The following is a 24,496-nucleotide window of genomic DNA, read 5'->3' as shown; positions in this document are numbered from 1 at the left end:
GCAGTATCTCTGGTCGTACGATGTGTATGACGTCATTGACACTTTAAAAGACTTTTTAAAGCAAATAAGTGACTCTAAAAAATCGAACACCCCGCAGTGTGTAATTTCTTTGCATCTTCTTTCGAATACAACATTCAAATTACTAGACAAAAAATTATATCCTGAGAAAAGTGGATTTTGATGTGTATAGCGCCATAGACCTCCATTCATTCTGCACTCGTCCTGTGAGCGCCCTCATATGGAATCAGAGTGGAACTGCAACCAGTTCAGAAGCCGGAAGTGTACTGAGAGTGAAACTTCTCGCCTTATTAGACATTCTCTGACCAATCGGATTGCTTGGGTCCTCAGCGCTCCCTCACGCTGTTCGAACCATAGATATCATATATAAACGTTTATATATGATATCTATGGTTCGAACCCGAATGAAGAAGACGTTTTAAAGAATGTCCCATCCGGTGTAATTTACTTCCGGGTAAAGATAGGATCAGTCAAATGAAATACAATAAACGTACAAATAAATATTACAAATTAAAAAACGATCGGAAATGTCATCCAATTTTCTAATACTATTATTTGATGACAACAATACATTTGGAAAACAAAATAGCCTACAGCCATTTCTGCTTTTTTTTCTTTTAAACAAAAAACCAAGCTGCACCCTTTTTTAAATTTCATTCCGAAATAGAATAATGAATGAACGAAAAAGTACATATAATTTTATTTTTATAATATTTCTTCTATTTTTTAATGCTATTTTTTGGAGGGTTTTTTTTTACCTTTAAATGACTATGTTTTATTAATAAATAATAGAATTTAAGCACATTATTCACATTCTTTTCAAATTTAAATTTAAAATTAAATTCAAAATAACTCCAATAGCTTACATGCAACATCCAGCTCAAATCAGCTCAAAATATCTAACATTTTGGTGTCTGTCGACCTCTTGTGGAAATACGTATTCGTGGTTCAAGTGAGACAAAAGTCCTATAGGTCTTGGACCACTGCGTTGAACACCACATTTTTTTAAATTTCAAAATGACCCAAGGTTAGAGTGAAGGTTAAAACACTTCCACCCATGCAGACATGATGCAATTTGTGTATTTACTAGCCATATCAACACTATATATATAGAAAAAACATTAGCCAAAATTCAAAATCTTTGAAAGATATCGCTGAACATTTATTTAAAAATAGTTTATTCAATCTTCAAGTTTAGATACCTCTTTAATGCTTCTAACAAGCAGACGACTAGCCAGATGTACATCCCAGTTGCACAGGTGGGGCGTGTTGTAACACTGCGTTACTGCCCCGCTATTAAAATGACGTTAGCAACAATAATTCACATTTATTACTTTTGAGAAATTTATTGAGAAACCATGAGAAAGATGTAAATAAAAACTGAGAGTCAATGTTCAGAAATCATTATTTAAAGAAATGTGTTCTGGCTCGTCTTTGTCATCTCTTCTTGCGAGCTGTGTTCAGTTATGCGTTTTTCTGAATGTCTGAGTGTTTCGTCATCTTGCTTTTGTTCATTGTCAAAAAGTGAGTCATTTTTAATTATTAAAAATACGATTTGTATATGAAAAATATGTAAATGTATTTTATTGACAGACTATTAGTTTATCTTGTGTATTTTTTTAAATAGATCAGATATATAACATTTTAAGCTGTCATATGTTAACCTACAATTTTTAATTTCTCTGTCACTCTCTCTCTCAGCTATTTGACCATCAACCATTCAATATTTTATGAGTTGTTCCCTCATAGCATATTGCACACGCTTCTCTGGTGAAAATGTGAAATCCTGCCTAGTTTAGCGTTGGATTTCAGATCGCCCCGTTGTTCTCTAACTTGATTGGATGGCTCAGACTTTTCGCTGCGCAATATTTGCATAAAGAGAATGTAGAATTCCCCCAATTTGCATATAAGTGCACGTTTCCTGAACGAACCGAAAGCAGGTGTGACGCTGTCCAGGAAGAGACACGTATAATCTCTGAACAGGTAAGAAACCGACAACCCTGTAATCATTAAACGAGTCTATTCGTGCATATGTTTGATCTTAAAACTATTGATCTATTTAAAATAAAAAGTTGCATTGAACTTTAGAGTATTGTAGGCCTATGTGCTTTGACGATTGTTTCATAAAGAGAGGTCAGAGTTTTCAACTCTGGACTCACAAGAGGCCTCACGAACTATAGGCTAAGTTGTACTCTTTTTTTACTGAAAATGCCTTCTATTGATTCATATCTAATTTTCTGAAGCGTGTTGTGTGGTTTTGTGTTATTTACACCATCAGAAATCACAGTCTGAATTCAAGAATATGGAAAAAGCAATGGAATCTTTTCAAGGTAAATCTGTTTTGAAAAGCTTTGTTTTACACTATTCATTGCAGCAGCATACTGTATCACATGACCAAGCCTGTATTATACTGTATGAATATCCCCAAGCCTTCCAGAACATGCCCGGGTCAAATTTCACCCCAAAATAACAATAAAATATTTCCGATAAAAGAAAACCTGTTTTACAGGAAAATTAGTTTGTTTTACAAGTTCTGTGAAACAAAACTGAGCATAATTGGAACTACAAACAAATGTTAAACATTCAAAATAAAACATTAAAACACAATATGGTTTTGATTTGTTGAGAATTTTGTGGCAAAATATTCTTGAATCTTGATCCTTGTATGGTATTGTAACTGAAACCAGCTTTGTGCAACAAGCCACAGAAGATGTTAGAATCTGGCTCATATTGTAATCGAGATCTCTATGGGACATTGTCGCTTTATGGCATAAAAGGCCAAGCATACTTTATTTCTCCGTTTATTCATGGTGGGGTTAAATTTTCCAGTGGAAGTGATTTTTAGATATAGACATTGCCAATGTTTAATCTCATTTAAAGTCGACATGGAAGAAATAGTATTTTTTTCCCTGGCGAGACTTGATTTTGTCCTTTGGGAATTGATTGGTTTTTAGTTTTTTGTCTTTGTTATTTATATTTATATATATAAGATAAATAAAGACCGATAAATAATTGGCCAATAAAATGGTGTGTGTAATGACGTCAAAAAACCCGCATTGTCGCATTTAGGCCAATACTCACATTGAACTCAGTTCTGATTTTAATTTCTGAAAAGCCGCTTTTTGTGGTTTTCCCCAGCACCAATCCTTTGTATCACCCAGCAGATCTTTGAGTGGGTGTGTGTAGGATGCAAGGTAGAGACTTGCCCAAAGAATTGGCCATCTCTAACTACCCTTATGGAACAGAAATATATGGCAATATACTGCAAAATATAATGCAATATATTACATAATAAATTTCCATATATGGAAAACTAGTGCTTATATTTTTCATATATTAATACATATAAAATATTTATAAATGAAGACAAAAATAGCATCACATGTAATATTCACAAAGTTTTAACCTTTATCGTGTACCTATATTGCACATACATGTTCCCATATACATGTGAATGTATGTACACACATACACTCACCTAAAGGATTATTAGGAACACCATACTAATACTGTGTTTGACCCCCTTTCGCCTTCAGAACTGCCTTAATTCTACGTGGCATTGATTCAACAAGGTGCTGAAAGCATTCTTTAGAAATGTTGGCCCATATTGATAGGATAGCATCTTGCAGTTGATGGAGATTTGTGGGATGCACATCCAGGGCACGAAGCTCCCGTTCCACCACATCCCAAAGATGCTCTATTGGGTTAAGATCTGGTGACTGTAGGGGCCATTTTAGTACAGTGAACTCATTGTCATGTTCAAGAAACCAATTTGAAATGATTCGAGCTTTGTGACATGGTGTATTATCCTGCTGGAAGTAGCCATCAGAGGATGGGTACATGGTGGTCATAAAGGGATGGACATGGTCAGAAACAATGCTCAGGTAGGCCATGGCATTTAAACGATGTCCAATTGGCACTAAGGGGCCTAAAGTGTGCCAAGAAAACATCCCCCACACCATTACACCACCACCACCAGCCTGCACAGTGGTAACAAGGCATGATGGATCCATGTTCTCATTCTGTTTACGCCAAATTCTGACTCTACCATCTGAATGTCTCAACAGAAATCGAGACTCATTAGACCAGGCAACATTTTTCCAGTCTTCAACTGTCCAATTTTGGTGAGCTCGTGCAAATTGTAGCCTCTTTTTCCTATTTGTAGTGGAGATGAGTGGTACCCGGTGGGGTCTTCTGCTGTTGTAGCCCATCCGCCTCAAGGTTGTGCGTGTTGTGGCTTCACAAATGCTTTGCTGCATACCTCGGTTGTAACGAGTGGTTATTTCAGTCAAAGTTGCTCTTCTATCAGCTTGAATCAGTCGGCCCATTCTCCTCTGACCTCTAGCATCAACAAGGCATTTTCGCCCACAGGACTGCCGAATACTGGATGTTTTTCCCTTTTCACACCATTCTTTGTAAACCCTAGAAAAAATCCCAGTAACTGAGAAGATTGTGAAATACTCAGACCGGCCCGTCTGGCACCAACAACCATGCCACGCTCAAAATTGCTTAAATCACCTTTCTTTCCCATTCTGACATTCAGTTTGGAGTTCAGGAGATTGTCTTGACCAGGACCACACCCCTAAATGCATTGAAGCAACTGCCATGTGATTGGTTGATTAGATAATTGCATTAATGAGAAATTGAACAGGTGTTCCTAATAATCCTTTAGGTGAGTGTATATGATATATTATATTCACAGAATGAGTTACGGCAGATTGGGATGGGATCTCTTCAGATATGTCTAAATGAGGCATCATCATCATCATCATTATCATCATCATCATTATTATTGTTGTTATTATTATATGATCTCTCCTATGTATATTTTTAGTGAATTTTTGTTTTTATAGCACTACTGTATATAAATAGAGGTGACTTGACTTGACGTATCAATCTATTTTGGTCACACATCTTCGTGTGATATGAATTTCACCAAATGATATGAAGTTCACCAAACTTAAACTTTGGAAAGTGAAATTCACATGAGCTTGCATGTCCTGTCTCCTGTATTGGCATATGTATGAATGTAAGTCAGTTGATTGAAAAATGTAGTGTGACTGTAACCACCCCTTGACCACGTCAGGGCACATGCGCAGTGGTGAAAGGGTATGCATTACCTGTGCTTCTGTAATGTAGTCTATTTCTGATATTATATCACACAGGATACACATCCTTTAAAGTTACCAACAAAGTGTATGGGAAGGATTTTCTTTTTTAATGTTGATAAGCAAGTTTATTATGCTATTAACAGTGCATCATTATATGGCAGGTTGCGTATTATTTAGCATAGTTTGTCCCTGTTTTCTGTGACACTAGAACAGACATGTCACCTTTTTAGGTCATGGTGCCACCAGTTGAGAACCACTGCATTACAGTACTTATTAATTAAAATAATTAAACAAGTCAATGCCTCTAAAAGTTATTTGTCTGAATCAACCAACTGTATAGACAACATTATTGCTTACTCCTTTCATTCAACATACATAAACCTCTCTCTTTTTTTCTCCATTTGTCCAATTGTTTTGTTTTCACAGATCACTGTCCACATCTTAGTATGCCTGTAGAGACGGATGAGTCTATGACCTCGTCTTCTCTCAATCTGGCCTGGCCAACATGCCAGCAGTGCCAGACACACAACTCTAATGAGGCAGGCAAAAGTGGGAGATTCGGCCCTGAGATATGTGTCTGCAATGTAAGCAGGCAGGATTACCCAGATGGTTGCTGTGGGCTTACTCCTAAAGTTTTAAGGGTTAGTCACTTTACCAAACTTTCCATAAGTGATTCACAACGCACAGTGAGTCCTGCAGGCCTGCCCAGTCTCTACTTGCCTCAAAGTTCTGGAAGACACCTTCAGAGAGACTGTAGAACCCACATAGAAGATCTGAGTGAAGATTTCTCAGGTATCAACATTCAAAACCGCTGCAATTCCCCTGTCCTATATTCACATGCCCGAAACCCTGTGAGTGAGGATGAGGAGAGTCTAGAAAAGCCTAGTCCTCTTCGCTCTGACCTGGGTGAAAATTTCTGCAGATATTCTCCACCAAAACAGCCAGGATTTTACGGTATGTCTGTTATTGGTATGTTAAGGGATCATGATATGAGGAATCAAATTTTCTTTAATCTTTTGACATTTTGACAAGTGGTCATTTTGCTATAAAAATACTATAGGTTTCAGACCTCGAAAATTCCTCTTCACTCCAAAAAGAGCAAGAGAAACCAAGCTGCTAAAATAACTTATTTTATACTTTCCCCACGTTATTCTTCCACACTGTGGTAGACATTTGCATCTGGCCGCCTCCACAACAACACATCAATGCTTACTTTACCTTGTTACTTCTATACCCCATCTAGCAGTGGTGAGGAGTGAGGTGAAAAGGAGAGGGATACAATGTTTGCCAATTATATTATTTATAAACCGTATATATTTACTGATGAGACTGAGGACAGAATGAGGTGGGGAATATTTATGTGTTGCAAATAGGGATGTCCCGATCAGGTTTTTTTGCCCTCGAGTCCGAGTCCGAGTCATTTGATTCTGAGTATCTACCGATACCGAGTCCCGATCCGATACTTCGATAAAAAAGAATAAAGAAGAGCAAAAAAATTTTTTTTATTTAATTCACCTTATTTTAACATTTAACAACTCTTACAAACACTGCAGAGCACTTCTGTGAGGTAGCTTGAACAATCATTTATGTAATAAATAACATAAATTCTTCACCTTTGCAGGGCTTGAATTTTCGGTGCGTGAATGCGGGGGTTGTGCATAATTTAAACCATTCCCGCAAGGTTAGCTTTTATAGTGCGAGAATTTCCCGCACAAATATATTTGCTTCATCTCAGAGCAATTGATTTAAAAAAAAATCACAGATGCGAGAAAAAATGTCAAACTGTCTTTTATTTTCGAATTTAATTCGAATTTAATTCCTCAATCAGCGCTGGACCGGCTTTCTCTGTCTTCCGCTGAGTCCTGGCCGTAGACAGATCATATGTTTCACGCTGTCAATGCAGTGGTCTGCGTTGCGCTGATCTTATTCACACTATCGAGTGTAGGTGCAGCATTCTATCATTTTGAGTCATAATGAGCTGTTTGTGAAGAAATTACAGTATCCGCTTCCAAATTATGCCATTTTAATCAAGAAACTGAAACATTAAAAAACATGTTGCTCTTTATGGTGTGCGAGTGATAGAGCGCGGCAGCAACGAACCAACTGATCAGCTTACAGCGTAACAACATTGAATGCTCGGCCGAACAGCTGATCATAGCTGTACAGGGCGACTTATTATTTTTCATCTCCATAAATATATCTAGTAGTAAAGCTAATGCAAGGGCTAGAAATCTACTTTGCTGATACTTCCTTGTCATCATGGAGAGCGCAGTTCATGGTTGCATAGCAACGACAGACGCCACAGAGAGCAAGCGCTTGAAGGAGACAGCGGTGCGCCCGCGCTTTCACTTGGTTAGTTTACACATCATACGTCTTTGCAACAAAGTGATGTCATGCCGCACGCGTTGCTGTTTCTGTGTGGATTCTAACTCTGTGCCACCGCATAACTATAGATGTGTTAAAAAATAATGAGAATATATACATATATATCCGAGTCCTGATCGGGAGGTAACGTCCGATTCCGATCGAGTCTGAAACCACGTGATCGGGCCCGATTTCCGATCACGTGATCGGATCTGGACATCCCTAGTTGCAAAGATAAGCGAATAAACTTGACTAACATTATAATTGAACTTAAAGGAACATATTAAAATATGTCATGACCCCTTTAACACACGTCTGTTTGCATGTAGATTATAAGCATTTTGTTTTCATCAGATATCATCCATCGGCCAAATTCAGTTTTAATGGTTAAATAAAATTTAATCTAAAGACATGCCTTATGAAATATGTTTTTCCCCCTAAATTATGTTTTCTTTTTTTATAGATTTTTTGTCTTGTTTTTTAATGGTTTAATTAAACTTTAGTAATCAAGCATGCCTAGTGAATTGAATTCATAAAACTTTAAAAACTCAATGATTTATTCAAATGTTTAATATATATATATATATATATATATATATATATACAGAAATTCTATTGTCTGTTTTTTCTGGATTTATCAAATAAAAGCATAAAACTTTAACAATTAAGTTAAAGTCTTCTAAAATGAAATTTGAACAATTCCTTTTATGGCATAACAATATGCTGGATAAAAGGTTTACTGTTAAAATTAAAAAATGGTGGAATTTATTATTATTATTATTATTATCATCTCTTTGAGAAGTACATTATACTGTGCAATAGTAGTCTAATATATTTCTGTCACAATTTCTTCAAGTTAAACCAAACTTTTATTTTGAAGGGGTTTGTTTTGAAGATCTTTAAGTTATTACTCTAGAGCAGTGGTTCCCAAACCTGTCCTGAAGGACCCCCAACACTGCACGTTTTCTTTGTCTCCCTAATCAAACACACCTGATTCAACTCATCAGCTCATTAACCCATGTGATAATGAGCTGATGAGTTGAATCAGGTGTGTTTGATTAGGGAGACAAAGAAAACGTGCAGTGTTGGGGGTCCTTCAGGACAGGTTTGGGAACCACTGCTCTAGAGGTTTTATATTAGAAATAAGGTAAAAGAAATCTCCGTTAAAACTTTCTATGAAGTCTAGGCTTATAATGAATTATAGCCCCATTTATTATAAGTATTACTATTCTATAAATATATTTATTAAGACTTATTAAGATTTATACTGCATTATAAGAACAGTTATAGTTACATTTATATTATTTGTTATAATTACTTATAATTCATGCATTTGCAATGTGCATGCTCATAATGCATTATACACTGATTTATAAATGATCAAATATAAAATAGTTCCAGAGACACTTGTTTGCTGTACCAATTAGTTATCAATTATGTCTTTGATGGCTAATGTTTGCATTAGAGGTCATGCATGATAATTTTGATTTGTTAAAATCTCCTCAGACATACAGTGAGGAAAATAAGTATTTGAACACCCTGCTATTTTGCAAGTTCTCCCACTTGGAAATCATGGAGGGGTCTGAAATTGTCATCGTAGGTGCATGTCCACTGTGAGAGACATAATCTAAAAAAAAAAAATCCAGAAATCACAATATATGATTTTTTAACTATTTATTTGTATGATACAGCTGCAAATAAGTATTTGAACACCTGTATATCAGCTAGAATTCTGACCCTCAAAGACCTGTTAGTCTGCCTTTAAAATGTCCACCTCCACTCCATTTATTATCCTAAATTAGATGCACCTGTTTGAGGTCGTTAGCTGCATAAAGACACCTGTCCACCCCATACAATCAGTAAGAATCCAACTACTAACGTGGCCAAGACCAAAGAGCTGTCCAAAGACACTAGAGACAAAATTGTACACCTCCACAAGGCTGGAAAGGGCTACGGGGAAATTGCCAAGCAGCTTGGTGAAAAAAGGTCCACTGTTGGAGCAATCATTAGAAAATGGAAGAAGCTAAACATGACTGTCAATCTCCCTCGGACTGGGGCTCCATGCAAGATCTCACCTCGTGGGGTCTCAATGATCCTAAGAAAGGTGAGAAATCAGCCCAGAACTACACGGGAGGAGCTGGTCAATGACCTGAAAAGAGCTGGGACCACCGTTTCCAAGGTTACTGTTGGTAATACACTAAGACATCATGGTTTGAAATCATGCATGGCACGGAAGGTTCCCCTGCTTAAACCAGCACATGTCAAGGCCCGTCTTAAGTTTGCCAATGACCATTTGGATGATCCAGAGGAGTCATGGGAGAAAGTCATGTGGTCAGATGAGACCAAAATAGAACTTTTTGGTCATAATTCCACTAAACGTGTTTGGAGGAAGAAGAATGATGAGTACCATCCCAAGAACACCATCCCTACTGTGAAGCATGGGGGTGGTAGCATCATGCTTTAGGGGTGTTTTTCTGCACATGGGACAGGGCGACTGCACTGTATTAAGGAGAGGATGACCGGGGCCATGTATTGCGAGATTTTGGGGAACAACCTCCTTCCCTCAGTTAGAGCATTGAAGATGGGTCGAGGCTGGGTCTTCCAACATGACAATGACCCGAAGCACACAGCCAGGATAACCAAGGAGTGGCTCTGTAAGAAGCATATCAAGGTTCTGGCGTGGCCTAGCCAGTCTCCAGACCTAAACCCAATAGAGAATCTTTGGAGGGAGCTCAAACTCCGTGTTTCTCAGCGACAGCCCAGAAACCTGACTGATCTAGAGAAGATCTGTGTGGAGGAGTGGGCCAAAATCCCTCCTGCAGTGTGTGCAAACCTGGTGAAAAACTACAGGAAACGTTTGACCTCTGGAATTGCAAACAAAGGCTACTATACCAAATATTAACATTGATTTTCTCAGGTGTTCAAATACTTATTTGCAGCTGTATCATACAAATAAATAGTTAAAAAATCATACATTGTGATTTCTGGATTTTTTTTTTTTAGATTATGTCTCTCACAGTGGACATACACCTACGATGACAATTTCAGACCCCTCCATGATTTCTAAGTGGGAGAACTTGCAAAATAGCAGGGTGTTCAAATACTTATTTTCCTCACTGTATGCATAGTATTACTTATAGCAGTTTTAAAATAAATTGCTTATAGCAGCAACTTTAAATGTATAATGAGCACATCTTCGTGATTTCTTAACATTTGCTTAAGGAAAATTGCATTCAATGTTTTCACTTTATGAAAGCCATCAATTATGCACACTGTTAACCCTTGCTGTAAAATTCTGACAATATTATACCATTTTCCATTAAAACAGTAATATACCGTAGAAAATAAAAGTAGCCTACAGGAATATACTGTGAATTAACAGTGCTCAAAGTCGACACTCAGAGGCTGTTTTCCCAATCACACCCTATACCCTCATTCACTATTCCCTACATTAGTTCACTAATATAGTCCACTTGAATGAAAAGAAGTGAGTGAATTGAGACACTGATGAACACCTGATAAGCAGAATCACTGAAGGACAGAGAAACAAGAACAGAAAAAAGAGAAACACAAAAACTACAACTGACTTCCAGCCACACTGAGTGTGAAACCAGTTTACAAACCAGTTTACGATTATTTCTTTCATACATGTACAAAAGTTCTTGTTGAGAATTAACAGAGATTTAGTTATTAATAAAGTTTGTTGTCACCATGATGGAGATCAGTATTTGCTTTAGTTGGTCTCTTGTCCCTGGACTTCTTACCATTCATCTCTCTCTGGCTGCTGTAACAGTGAGTTTATAAAACACATTTGTTATGGCAAGAAAAAGTCAAGAGGAAGATGATTTTTATTTTTTTGCGATGATGTCACAATCATCCTGGACATGCCTGATTTTCAGATTTTTCCTGTATATAATCATTGAAATTATAGTTATCTCATATTTAGCATATATCTGTGAATCTACAAAATGAAATCAATATTTCTGTAATCAAGTCTTCTGAAAAATATTGTAATCATATAGTGCATTCAATTTTATTTTACTCCTGCTTGGCTCAGACACACACAGACATCAACAATCAGCATATGAATCTCAACAATGGTGAAAAGTTTCATGTCGCAATGCATGCTGGGTTCCAGGATAATATAAAACTCCCAGCATGCACTGCTGCATGAATAATAATAATAATAAAAAAGAAATATTGCCACCATTGTTGAGATTCATGTGCTAAATTGTGATATCTCGGTGTTTCTAAAACACAGTGTAGCTCTGTTTCTCTGGTTATGCATCATGTGTTTAAAAAAAAAGAGTCATTGTATCTTATTGCTGCGTTTTCACAGTGGTGGTAATGTAACACTTTCGATTGAGGATTAAACTCTGAATAAGTGAGAATGAATTCCTTAGTGAATGAACAGGCAATATGATGATTTTGTCATCATAATCATTATAACCGCAATCATTCATAAACTGTGTGTGTGCACAAGTGTGACTTGCACAAAAACACAGCTCAAGCAGCAAAGGAAAAAACTAATGTTTTAGCATCAGCATCCCAACTAAAGCAAGCACTGATCTCTATAATGGTAACTACAAACCAAACATTCAATTAAACATCTCAATAACAACTTCTGTATGACTGAATGAAATAAAGTCATACTGGTTAATAATAAGTGTAATAATGTGTAATGGCTGGAAGTCAGTCGTAGTAATTGTGTTTCTCTATTTTCTGTTCTTGTGTTTCTCTTTTCTTCAGTGATTCTGCTTGCAATCACTTACATATTCCCTTAATTATCTCACTGCATCGTTACTTTTTACTCGTAGTGTGGATTTTCCTGTGGGGTTGAAAGGGTTAACTGTGTAAGATAAAAAAGACACACCCACAAAATGTATTTTAACAGTAATAAACTGTAAGTTATAAAACAGGTTTATACTGGCAACACTGTTGCCAGTAGTTTACTGTAAAATTAATTTTTTGGGTCACCGTTGTGCAGAAGAGTAGAGCCTGTGCTTCAGTCCAGGAGAAGATCTACAAACATTGATGATTTGCTGCATGTTGCTTTATTTAACAGGCGGTGACTGTGTAGTTGCTGATCCAGTGGAAATCTCTTTATGTGCAATAGTTTTTTAGTGGTCTCAAATGAAAGAAGTTCACAGTAATACTTTGCTCACATTATTAATGCATTATAAATGTAAGTTAATACATTTAAATGACAGTTGGTCAATTTAAGGCAGTCGGTTTCTGCAAGTGTAATTAGTTAACTATAAATTTAGTGCATTTTTACAGAAACAAACTAGATTACAGTAAAGAACTGTACAATTAACAGTATTTTACTGGCAACAGTGTTGCCAGTATTTTACTGTAAAAAAACCCGGTAAGGTCTAACAGTGCATGTATAGAGCTTAGTAACTATATTATCATACAATAAGTATTTATAAGAACACAACACAGCCATTAATAACAATATATTCAATTATTTGACAGAAATACATCTGAATTACTAAAAAAGTCTATGTAACTATAATAGGCAAGGCAAATCAAGTTTATTTTATATAGCACATTTCATACACAATGGCAATTCAAAGTGCTTTACAGAAAGGAATTAAAATAATCACAAAATAAAAGGTAGGAAAATTAAAACACTTATAAAATAAATTAAATGAGATATATGAGTTATAAAATAAATTAAAAGAGTATAATAGATTATCAGTATGCACATTGAAAAAGCAAATGCATAACTTATTAGTAGTTATAAAAATAATATAAATGTAACTATACATTTTCTTATAATGCAGTATAAGTCTTAATGAGTCTTTATAAATATATTTATAGAATAGTAATGTCACAGAATCGCCAAGCTCCACCTTCACTTCATCTCCCACCTGGTCTGTAATCAATCATCTCATTCACCACACTGCATAAAAGCCTGCACCACACACACCTCCAATGTCTGGTCTTCGTCATAAGACGCCTACACAGCAAAATCCCCAGAGTAAAATTAACTCTGATCAGAGATCATTTGATCCCACTCTAAAGAGTGTTAAAGTAACTGAATCAGAGTTAAAGTTAATGACATAATTTAGTGAATAATTAAGTGATGATTGAGCATTAGTGATGAACACCTGCTGATAACAAGCAGAATAACTGAAGGAAAGAGAAACACAAGAATGACAACTGACTTCCAGCCTCAGTCTTAGATTAAATCAACTGAAGGTAAAGAAGACAATACATCTCTCAAGATCTCAGCAGAGGAGGATTAAACAACTCCACAAACAGCATTACCAGCAGCTTCACTTATTACTAACCAGATTGTCTTTATTTCTGTCATACGGCAAAATAAGTTTTCTTGAGAATTAACAGAGGTTTAGATTTTGATGTTTTATTGAAATGTTTTGGTCACCATAATGGTGATCAGCGTTTCCTTTATGCTAGGTACACACCAAAAGATAATCGGGCTGATTTTGGGCCGATTTCCCCCCTTCCGACAATCCTAGCTATGTCCCGATTATCTTATCAGATTTTCCCTTGGTGTGAGGTGTGTTAAGAGTGTCCGAACCTGCTCAGAAGAACGTTGAAGCCGCCCCGATCGCGAATCGTAAATATTCAACATGTTTAATATTTACGATCAGAAATCCTGATGTGTGGGGGGAACTCCGAGGACAAACACGCGCACGTTCTGGAGATTATTATGTGAAACAAAACAATATCCAATCAGAAAGCGAGATGATGGAAGACACGGTCATTCTCACACACACACACTTGCAGGAAGCTGAGTGTTAAGGGTTCGGTGAGGTTCTATAGAGGGATTAAATAACTTTTTCTAAAGAGACAATAAATCCAATAAAGAATAAATAAAGACAATAAAGAATGAATATATTTCTGTATAAAAGGTTATATATAATGGTGGGTACAATGTTTTTTTTCACGTGAATTTTCTGTGAAAATCATTCCAAACACTATCATCGCAATTTCTTCCTGCATATCATCCGCCATGCTGATTCTGAAGTCTCGGGAGATTTTGCGAGATTTCCTGTGTTCACAGTCGAGACTCTGGTTGAAAATCTGTTCGTGTGTGGTGTGCTGTCTTTGTCACATCATGGCACACCACACACTATAGGAGCAAAACGCTTAAATCTAGGATTTTTTGTCCTCATGTTTGTGGTCTATCACATTTTGAAAATCTTTTGGTGTGTACCCAGCATTATTTGGGCAGTTTGACTCTTGGCTTTTTATGTGAATTTGTGGTCTTTGTAACAGTGTTTACCAAAACACATAATTTGTTGCAAAGATAGCCAGAAACAAAGATGTTTAGGTGATGTAGTTTTCAGCATCGTACAGTAAAATAATTCATAAAAAAGTTTCCTGACCAAAAATGGTTAGGGTTAGCACGTTGTTGAGATTCATATGCTGATTCGTGTTGTCTGTGGATGTCTTAGAAAACAAATTCCTACAATATATTTAAAAATCTTTTTTCAGGATGTCTGATCTGTGGCGAGAAATTATTGATGGTGAATATAATCATTAATAACCACTTTTGGTCAGGGATAAGATAAGTGACTTATTGTTTCCAGCTTTCTTTGCAACAAATTTTGTGTTTTTGTAAACACTGTTACAAAAACCACAAACTCACATCAAAAGCCAAGTCAAACTGCCAAACTAAAGACACACTGATCACCATAACGGTAACCAAACATTTTCAATGAAACATCAACACCTAAACCTTTTTAATTCTCAATAAGACCTTCTATAACCGTTTGACTGAAACAAAGTCAATCTGGTTAGTAATAAGTGAAGCTGGTAATGCTGTTTGTGGAGTTGTTTAATCCTTCTCTGCTAAGATCTTGAGAGATTGAATGTCTTTTATCTTCAGTTGATTTCATCTAAGGCTGTGGCTGGAAGTCAGTTGTAGTTCTTCTGTTTCTCTTTTCAAATGTTCTCTGAGCAGAGCTAACTTAACTCTGGGGATTGCTGTGTATGTGCTATTTATCTGTGGATACTTACCTCTGTGTCTACCTTTTATCTTCCACTCCTGCGATCTCCATCTCCTGGCTCCGTTATCCTCCGGTTCCTCCTGAATACACCTTTAAGATAAGAGAACAATATCATCCCTTGAATATCAACTTGTCCCTTGAATCTGATTGGTTGATTGGAATGTTGTTCCTGGACCAACAAAGATGTTGATTCGGGAACATGTAGTACTTGGTGTAATCACATTCTATATTGACTTATTGTGGGAAGAGATTGAGAAATTTATCAATGGAAATTTCAGTGTTCAAGATCTCTCACTTATATGGGATTTCTTTTTTTCTTTTTTTTGCTTCACTTAATATTTTAAAAAGGATGAAAAGTGCCTTTATTCGATTAATTTACTTATATTTTTGACCAAATGTCACATTCATAATTACAAGTTTACTGATAAAAGACTCAACTTTATGGCCCTACAAAGTATTTTCATATTTTTATACCCCAATGTACCCTTATGCGGATATTTATATTTTATATTTAGCTTGGCTGATAAGCCAAATATTTAGCAAATACTGAAACCATAGTTAGCTAACAATGAAGTGAAATAAAGAAAAATGTCCAGTAGATGTTTGTTTTTTTTAATTTAGAAGAAAAAATGTTTGTGTGACTCATCAAGATTTTTCATTTTGGTGGATCAAAATGAGACTATTTTGAAGAGACTATTTTGGAAGAGACTATTTTGAAAGCCTGTATTCTTTTGTTCGGTTTGCCAAAATATTTAACAAAGACTAAATGGGGCAGGGGAGGTGTAGAACTTTTAGAATGACTGGTGTTCCAATTCTATGGAAATCTGCAGAACTCTGTGCACAAAGATTCCAGGTGGGCCTGAATGAGTAGCCTCTGCAGATAATGTAGCCATAACTTAACTGCATAGAAATTGAATTCTGTGTTTTGTCTTTATAGATGAGTACCCACCAGAGGTTTTATATCACTGGCATAAGCAACCTGCAAATTATCCACGGCCCAACTATCCGCTACATCAGCCCCTACCTGAGCATGCAAGATATTATGCTCAGAACAGGTGACTGCATAAATCTTTTTTTATTTTTAATTTAATGTGCCAACTACCAATCAATTCTAGTTTTAAACAACAAAAATTAAAGTAGTCATATCCTAAAGTAGCCAAAACTAATTTGCCTTGCTTTTTTAACATAAAAAAAGCTTGATGCAAAAACAACTTGTGGAGTTGGGATGTCAGACAGATGGATACATCAATGCCACTGTTGTCTTTAGCTTGCTCAGCTAGGGTTTAAAAAGACAATTAATATATAATAATATAATTAATATATATATATATAAAAGTTTAATTTTGCAACATTAAAACTATTATTTTCCTGTTTATTAGTGTGAAGCTGCTTTGAAACAGTCTGTATTATATAAAGCGGAATATAATGTAACTTGACTGTTGAGGAAGTACCCTGTAAACAAGGCCTGTTTCATACTGTATATGCAAGCAGAGCTTGAGCAGCGCATATTTTTTTCGCCGCACATGTTAACAAATTAGAGGATTCATTCCCACTACACACAGAGGCGCACGGCAGGAACAGAGCAGAAGCAGCATTGCCTTATACATATTAAGACTGATATATTACGCCATCGCTTCGGTGCAGAGTCAATGTTTGCTGCGCTGCTCACTCTGAATTAAAGCCACAGTGCATTGTTTTTGGTCAAAATACACCTGAATTAACACAAAAAATAACAAATTTCACCATAAAATCATATAAGTGAGGTGTTCCATGTTCCACAGTAACCATGACATTCAGCGCTGTGGAAAGAATACTGAAAACACATTATTGCCAGGAGTTTTTTGTTACAAATGCTTTCTAAATGTACATGCTATAACTCAGAGACAACCACAGTATGTATAGCAATAACATATGTAACATAACGTATGTATAGCAATTACTGTAGCAATAAGTCAGTAAAATAAAAAATATCATTGTCCATTTAATTAAGGAAGCTAAAGCCCTGCCCCGAAAAACCTTCTTTTTTTTTTATTGTCAATATTTTGACAGTAAGTTAAGTGCATTCATTCTATTTGTGAATATAAAGTTGTACTAATTTAAAACTTGAGTTAATTAACTTTCCCAGAAGGTCACCCATTCACTTGGCTTCACTGGGTAACTGGTCAAGCACTACAGGTTGCCAGCCCTGTGATCGTCATCATCACAAACAAAACAAAAACCTTTAACTTAATATAAATTTACAGGGACAGGTTTATTTAACTCAAAGCAGTAAAACAATTCTGATTACTTAAAATGGATCCGTTTTATAAACTCAAAAGGAATAATAGAAAGTTTGAAATAATCATCACGTTTAATTTAAGTTATGACACACTGAACTGTACATATCTCAACGTTTTGCTTCCCTTTGGAGACCCATCTCTAGACAAGCGGCTGTTGTGAGGCCTCCTCACGTTACATCCCATCAGAGCACAGCTCCTGTGAGAGAGCTCATGTCAGAAGTGTCTGTCCAGCCATCCCAACCAGCTGCTGTCGGCCACCTTCAAACACTGAAGCGCAACATCAGTCTTCCCGATGATTGCAGTGAGTCATGCTTCAAAGACAGATTTTCAGATCACCTTGAACTCTGACATATAACTCTTATGATTTTCAGGAGATGTTTTCATAACATACTCTGTGGACACTGCAGCAGAGTTGATGCCCTTCGTGAGTTTTTTGAATAATCAAGGATTCAGACCGGCTGTAAGATTGCCTACTTTTTGCTTATTTACAGTGTCTATTATTTAAACATTTATTGTTTGTCACATGTGTATACTAGATATAATAAACAACAAAAACCATTTTCTTTTTTTTAGATTGATATATTTGAAGACAGAGTTAGAGAAATGGATATCAACAAATGGATGGACAGTTTTTTAAAAAATGTAAGAATTTATGTATTATTATTATTATTATTATTACAGTGGCAGGAAAAGAGCTGAAATGTTTTTGAAAAGTGATGTGTGTGTAATATAAAAAGAAAAACAGCTTAATATATAAATACATGTAAATACTGTAAGCATTCATAGATTGTTTCTTCCAAAAAGTGTAAATACCGTGACTTTTGATGCTATTAAAACATTGCTCTTTTTGTTTAAACATCATTTGTAACTCTACCCCTGGTACTCCACCTTTAATTGAGTTTTTGTTTACTCTGGGTGCTTCATTTAGATTTTAAAACAAGAAAAAAAAAAGTTTGAAATTGATTTCTTGAACAACACTGAATGTAGTATTGTAGTCAATCTTGGGCTGTAGTTAAATTGAGCAATATCACCTGTGCAGGAGTGCTGTTATGAAAATTATCACACACATTCTATAAATAATGAATTAATATTAAGCAATTTCAGGCAAAATTTGCCAGTATGTTTATATTCTCTGCTTTCTGTTGGAATCTGATTTTATTATTATTATTTTTTATGCAGAAGTCAGTGCTAATCATTGTAGTGATCAGTCCAAAGTATAAGATGGATGTTGAAGGAGATGGATCTGATCAGCATGGACTACATACCAAATACATACACACTCAGGTGAGAGTTGACAGCTGTCTTTTCAGATCCTTCTATATAGATCTGTGTGAAAGCTTCTTAAATTTATTTTATTGATAAGGTTGATCTTGTAAGATCTACAATCTTAGATTGTCAAGATCTACAGAGTTATTGTAGAGACATAAACTTTACATTTTTACACACCTAAACTTATAAATTTATAGATTTATAAATTAAAATGACTGGCTCCTTATGGCATAAGTGGCATAAAATTAGATTTTTCTGTTTTCTGATGTAAAGATAGATTACTACATGATTTTTACAAATGTCATATAGCCTATAAATTAAATATTCTAAGTGTGAAGATCAGTGTTGATTAATGACAATGTATTTCTGATGACTTCAGTCATTTGATCTTTCACTGAATTTGATGTGGTTACCTGGATTAATGCATAAGGTTTTTTAATTTGTCCATGGTTATATTTTTATTTTATTTTTTATTGTGGGATCCTCTGTTATTGTGCTTAGTGTAAATGTATGTCTTGTGATTCATGAGGATTGTAGGTGAATGTGTTAAACAAGATCATATTGTATGTCAAGTCAAGTCAAGTGTATTTATATAGCGCTTTTCACAATACAGATTGCATCAAAGCAGCTTCACAGCATTAAACCAAAATAACACAACAAGGTTGTTTCTAATGTAAATTTATTGATTGATAAAATTAAATTAATATCCCCAAAATATCCCCAACTGAGCAAGCCAAAGGCAACAGTGGCAAGGAACCGAAAACTCCATCAAGTGACCTAATGGTGTCCTAAAACTCCATCAGGTGACCCAATGGAGAAAAAAAACCTTGGGAGAACCCAGGCTCAGTCGGGGGCCAGTTCTCCTCTGGCATTTATGAACTAGAGGCCAGATTGTAGTTTGAACAGTAAGATTTAAAATGTTATATGAATGCCTGGCTGAAGAGATGCGTCTTTAATCTAGTTTTAAACTGGGAGAGCGAGTCTGAGCAACGAACAGTATCAGGAAGGCTATTCCAGAGTTTCGGAGCTAAATGTGAAAATGCTCTCCCTCCTTTGGTGGATCTGGATATCCTAGGTATGACCAAAAGCCTAGAATTTAGTGATCTTAAAGAGCGCGATGGATTATAGGGCGATAGAAGATCCGTTAAATAGACTGGAGCTAAGCCGTTTAGGGCTTTATAAGTCAGTAGCAATACCTTGTAATTGATACGGAACTTTATAGGTAACCAATGCAGTGATGATAAAATCGGTGTTATATGATCATACTTTCTTGATCTAGTAAGAACTCTAGCGGCTGCATTTTGGACTAACTGTAGCTTGTTTATTGAGGATGCAGGACAACCAGCTAATAAAGCATTACAGTAATCTAGTCTCGAGGTCATGAATGCATGAACTAACTTTTCTGCATCGGAAACTGATAGCATATTACGTAGCTTAGCAATGTTTCTAAGGTGGAAAAAGGCTGTTCTTGTAACATATGAAATATGATTTTCAAAAGACAGGTTGCAATCGAGTATAACACCCAGGTCTTTTACTGTAGAGGATAAAGTAACAGGACATCCTACGATGTTAAAATTGTATTTGGTATGAGGTTTTGTGGGCGGTTTTTTGAACCGATAAGTATTACCTCTGTCTTGTCTGGATTTAATAAAAGAAAATTACGCATCATCCAATCTTTGATATCTTTAACACATTCTGTCAATTTGGATAATTTAGCGTTTTCATCCGGCCGTGATGAAATATATATTTGAGTGTCATCAGCATAACAATGGAAACTAATTCCATGTTTCCTTATAATATTTCCAAGTGGCAGCATATATATTGAGAATAACAGAGGGCCTAACACAGATCCCTGCGGCACTCCATAGTTTACTGGAGTTATGATCGATTTTTCTCCATTTAAAGAGACAAAATGGTAGCGGTCAGATAGGTATGATTTGAACCAGCTTAATGCTTGTCCTTGAACACCAGTATAATTTTGTAGTCGATCTAAGAGTATTGTGTGATCTATAGTATCGAACGCAGCACTTAGATCAAGTAAAACTAGTATTGAGAAACAGCCTTGGTCAGAAGCTAAAAGTAAATCATTTGTGATTTTAACGAGCGCAGTTTCAGTGCTGTGATGCGGTCTGAATCCAGACTGAAACTTTTGTGGATAATTGCTATTGAACAGCTATAGAGCTGATTTTTTATTAATTGCTATAGAGTGATTTTTAACACTGGTCAATTTTGATTACTTCAGTGTAATTAAGTTTGAGTTTTAAATGAGTTTTAATATGAGTTTAAATAGTGGTTGAAAGGATTGGAGCATTCAACACACTAAAGAAGGCCTGCAAGCCTAAACGTCTGTTGTATTATAACACTGTGGAAAAAAAATGAAATAAACAAGTGACTAAAAGGATTTCGAATTTTGACTGGGGATCACAGCTATATTCCAATGCCATACAGGCTTGGAACGACTTAAAGAAGAGTAAATGATGAGAGAATTTTTATTTTTGGCTGAACTATCCTTTTAAGCCAAGATAAGTCTGCATGTGTAAAATTATATTTTTATATTATAATTTATATTCTTACAGTATATGTAAGATATTTTATACTCTTATAGTTTTGGTATCTAATAAATTCACTTCCCCTCTGGGTTCGCTGTGCATGTTTTTGATTGATTCCGGGGTTTTTTTCAGATCCAAAATGAATTTATTCTGCAGAGATGTTTGAACTTCAGATTGGTACCAGTGCTGTTTCCCAATGCTAATCAGGTAAGTCTCCAAAAACAAAATGTATGTGCTAAGGGCATGAGACGAAATACATGTTTGAAAGGAAATAAATATATATAGCCTATATATATATATATATATATATATATATATATATATATATATATATATATATATATATATATATATATATATATATATATATATATATATATGAAGATGGCCGTAAGTTTACAATCTGTTGCTTTCTCTGCAGAGTCATGTTCCACTGTGGCTGCAGAGCACTCGTCTGTACCGGTGGCCTGAAGATGCTAAAGACCTGTTACTGCGTTTACTCAGAGAAGAGAAATACATTGTCCCTCCGCTGGGCAAAGAGCTGACGCTCACTATCAAACCCCTATAAGAGTTTATCTCATTACAGCATGTTTCACCTCAAAATCAAAAGAAAAAATAGGAAAGCCTATTTTAGGACTATTTCATGAGAATTAAGGACATTGTCCCCAAAAAATATTACAAAAAAGACCCAAAAAAACAAACAAGATCACTCTAAATAATGATTCTTATTACCGCAGTGTAATTTTACTGGATTACAGTGGTTTCTAAACTTCTTCATAAACACGTTCATGAAGACACTCTCAGACATGTCTGAGAGTGACTTTACTTGCAAAAATCCTATAGGATTTCTTTGAAACATTGTAATTAATACAGTACTACAACTAATCAACTTCAGTGGGCTTCTCTTTGTGTTTGTGATGTTTAGTCTCTTATAAGTGGCATCTTAACTTGTTTGGCTTCATACTGTCAGAAGCTTTATATTTTGAGGCACACATAAGACTGTGGTCTCTCTTCATTACCCACCGTTGTACTGGTAATCTGATGGTGAGATATGCCTTGTCATATTTTCTTGTCTTTAAAATCATAGTGTCTACACCGGACGCAAGGCTTTCTATACTGGACACAACAGACAGCATAATTTAATTGTGTTCTATTATTTTGCAGTGGTTTCTTGTATCACCCTGAAGATGTTTCTTTTCCATACCAATCTGCTGACTGTACAGCAGATGACTGTGCATTCTCCCCCTTTTTATAACTTTTTTTAGGTAGGAGCACTACAACTGAAAAGAGTACAGAATGACTGTTAGATCATATGTTCTGTAGACGCTCTTAATGAATGCTGTAAACGTGGTGAAAAATACACATAGCAGTTAATTAAACATGGCCTACTCCTAGACATATTTGGACATTTGTAATTGTGTAATTTAGATGAATGCTCCTGTAGCATTTCTCATTTGTAAAACATTGTTTGGATTAAAGCATCTACTATATGCCAAGTGATGTCTGGTGACTAGATTAAAGTTTTTTTTTTTTTTGATTTGGTCAGAACATCTTTATTCAAAGTTACTTAAACACTCTGTAGAGTGTGACCATATGTACTCTGAGCAGAGTTAATTTAACTCTGGGGATTTTTCTGTGTATGATTTAATTTGTTGGTTAATGATTTAATACACTGAGCACTGCTGTAGTTTATATCACAACACTCTCCAACAACAGAATGCTACTTTTAATTATAATTAGAATCAAATTAGAATTATATCTTAGTTTTACCAGAAATATATCATTTGTGATTGCATTTTCTAAAGATATGGCCAGATGTGGAGTCTACTAATAACAGCAGTCGATCAGCAGGAGTAGGATTGGGCACCCCTGATATACACATTGGAAATGAAAGATAGACACGGTTTCCACCATCTGTGTGCTGTTAACTGACCTGCCTACACTCTATCTTTTTGCTCTCAAGGCCCCCCTATAAGGAAATATTCCAGGGCCCACATGAGACTCTTATGGTTCTACATAACACCATTTGACAAAGATTCTGTATAGCACCTTTAGAGATAGGTGCTATATAGCACTTAAAGTGGTTCCCCTATGATTACAGCCAATGAACCACTTTTAGTGCTATTCAGCACCATTTTTGTTTGAGATTACCATTGTGCTGAAGAGCAGAGCCTGTGCTTCAGTCTATGAAAAGAAGAAACACTGATGATATGCTGCATGTTGCTTTATTTAAAGGCATTAACTGTGTAGTTGCTGATGCAGTGATAGTTACATTGGAGTTTTACAGAGAGTGTTTCACAAAATTAATCCAGGAAATTCTAGTAAAATTACTGTTTTGTTTTTTTTGTAAAACATTGTTAAAAAAATTATAATATAAATTATAGTATTTATATGATATGATGGTGGATTTCAAAAGAAAACCGAACTGGTGGGAGGAATAAGTGCTACTGCTTGGTGAATTAGTCGAACAGTGAAAACATGTTATAAAAGGTTCAGCTCAACATTAACCAGCGCATTAACCAAATTTAAAAAAAAACATCAATGACTACCAAACAGATGCCAAACAAATAAAATATCCTAATTTAAATAAAGTGCAAAGAACTTTTACAGAAATTTTCAATGAACTATTTACAAAGAAACACTATTTTTACAGGTATTTCCTGAATTATTACTAACAAACACATTCACTGTAAAATGCAAATCTCTTGCAGTTAACTACATGCACAAATTAATGCAACTATATGTCACTGCATCAGCAACTTCACAGTTACATCCTCTTAAATAAAGCAACTGTAAGAAAAAATGATGTGGACGTCGAAGATCTCAAAAATGAAGTTTATTACAGCATAGCAGTGGCAAGGTACACAAAGCACCTTGGGTTCACCGGCGTCAGAATGAACCCAGAACATCCAAATCTTAAA

At 35.6% G+C, this 24,496-nt stretch overlaps 1 protein-coding gene across 1 annotated transcript; it reads left to right on the top strand.

Moving 5' to 3' along the window:
* The first annotated feature begins 1,926 nt into the window (after window positions 1-1,926).
* Window positions 1,927-23,111, top strand: traf3ip2a (TRAF3 interacting protein 2a). The gene is made up of 10 exons (XM_084091111.1): window positions 1,927-2,001; window positions 2,297-2,348; window positions 5,556-6,083; window positions 16,416-16,533; window positions 17,889-18,058; window positions 18,129-18,217; window positions 18,331-18,399; window positions 18,937-19,041; window positions 21,708-21,782; window positions 21,997-23,111. The coding sequence occupies exons 2-10, from the start codon at window positions 2,321-2,323 to the stop codon at window positions 22,141-22,143; spliced, it is 1,329 nt and encodes a 442-aa protein (XP_083947237.1). The 5' UTR covers window positions 1,927-2,001; window positions 2,297-2,320; the 3' UTR covers window positions 22,144-23,111.
* The last annotated feature ends 1,385 nt before the right edge of the window (window positions 23,112-24,496 follow it).

The sequence above is a fragment of the Abramis brama genome (genome assembly GCF_963993115.1).
Source record: "Abramis brama genome assembly, chromosome: 18".
Classification (NCBI taxonomy): Eukaryota; Metazoa; Chordata; class Actinopteri; order Cypriniformes; family Leuciscidae; genus Abramis; species Abramis brama.
This window is presented reverse-complemented; position numbering and strand designations above follow the sequence as displayed.

Coding starts and splice junctions, on each gene's coding strand:
- traf3ip2a (XM_084091111.1), top strand. CDS start 2,321: ATGGAAAAAGCAATGGAATCTTTTCAAG. Junction 2,349..5,555: donor AGCAATGGAATCTTTTCAAG/GTAAATCTGTTT, acceptor TTGTTTTCACAG/ATCACTGTCCACATCTTAGT. Junction 18,059..18,128: donor CAGTCTTCCCGATGATTGCA/GTGAGTCATGCT, acceptor TATGATTTTCAG/GAGATGTTTTCATAACATAC.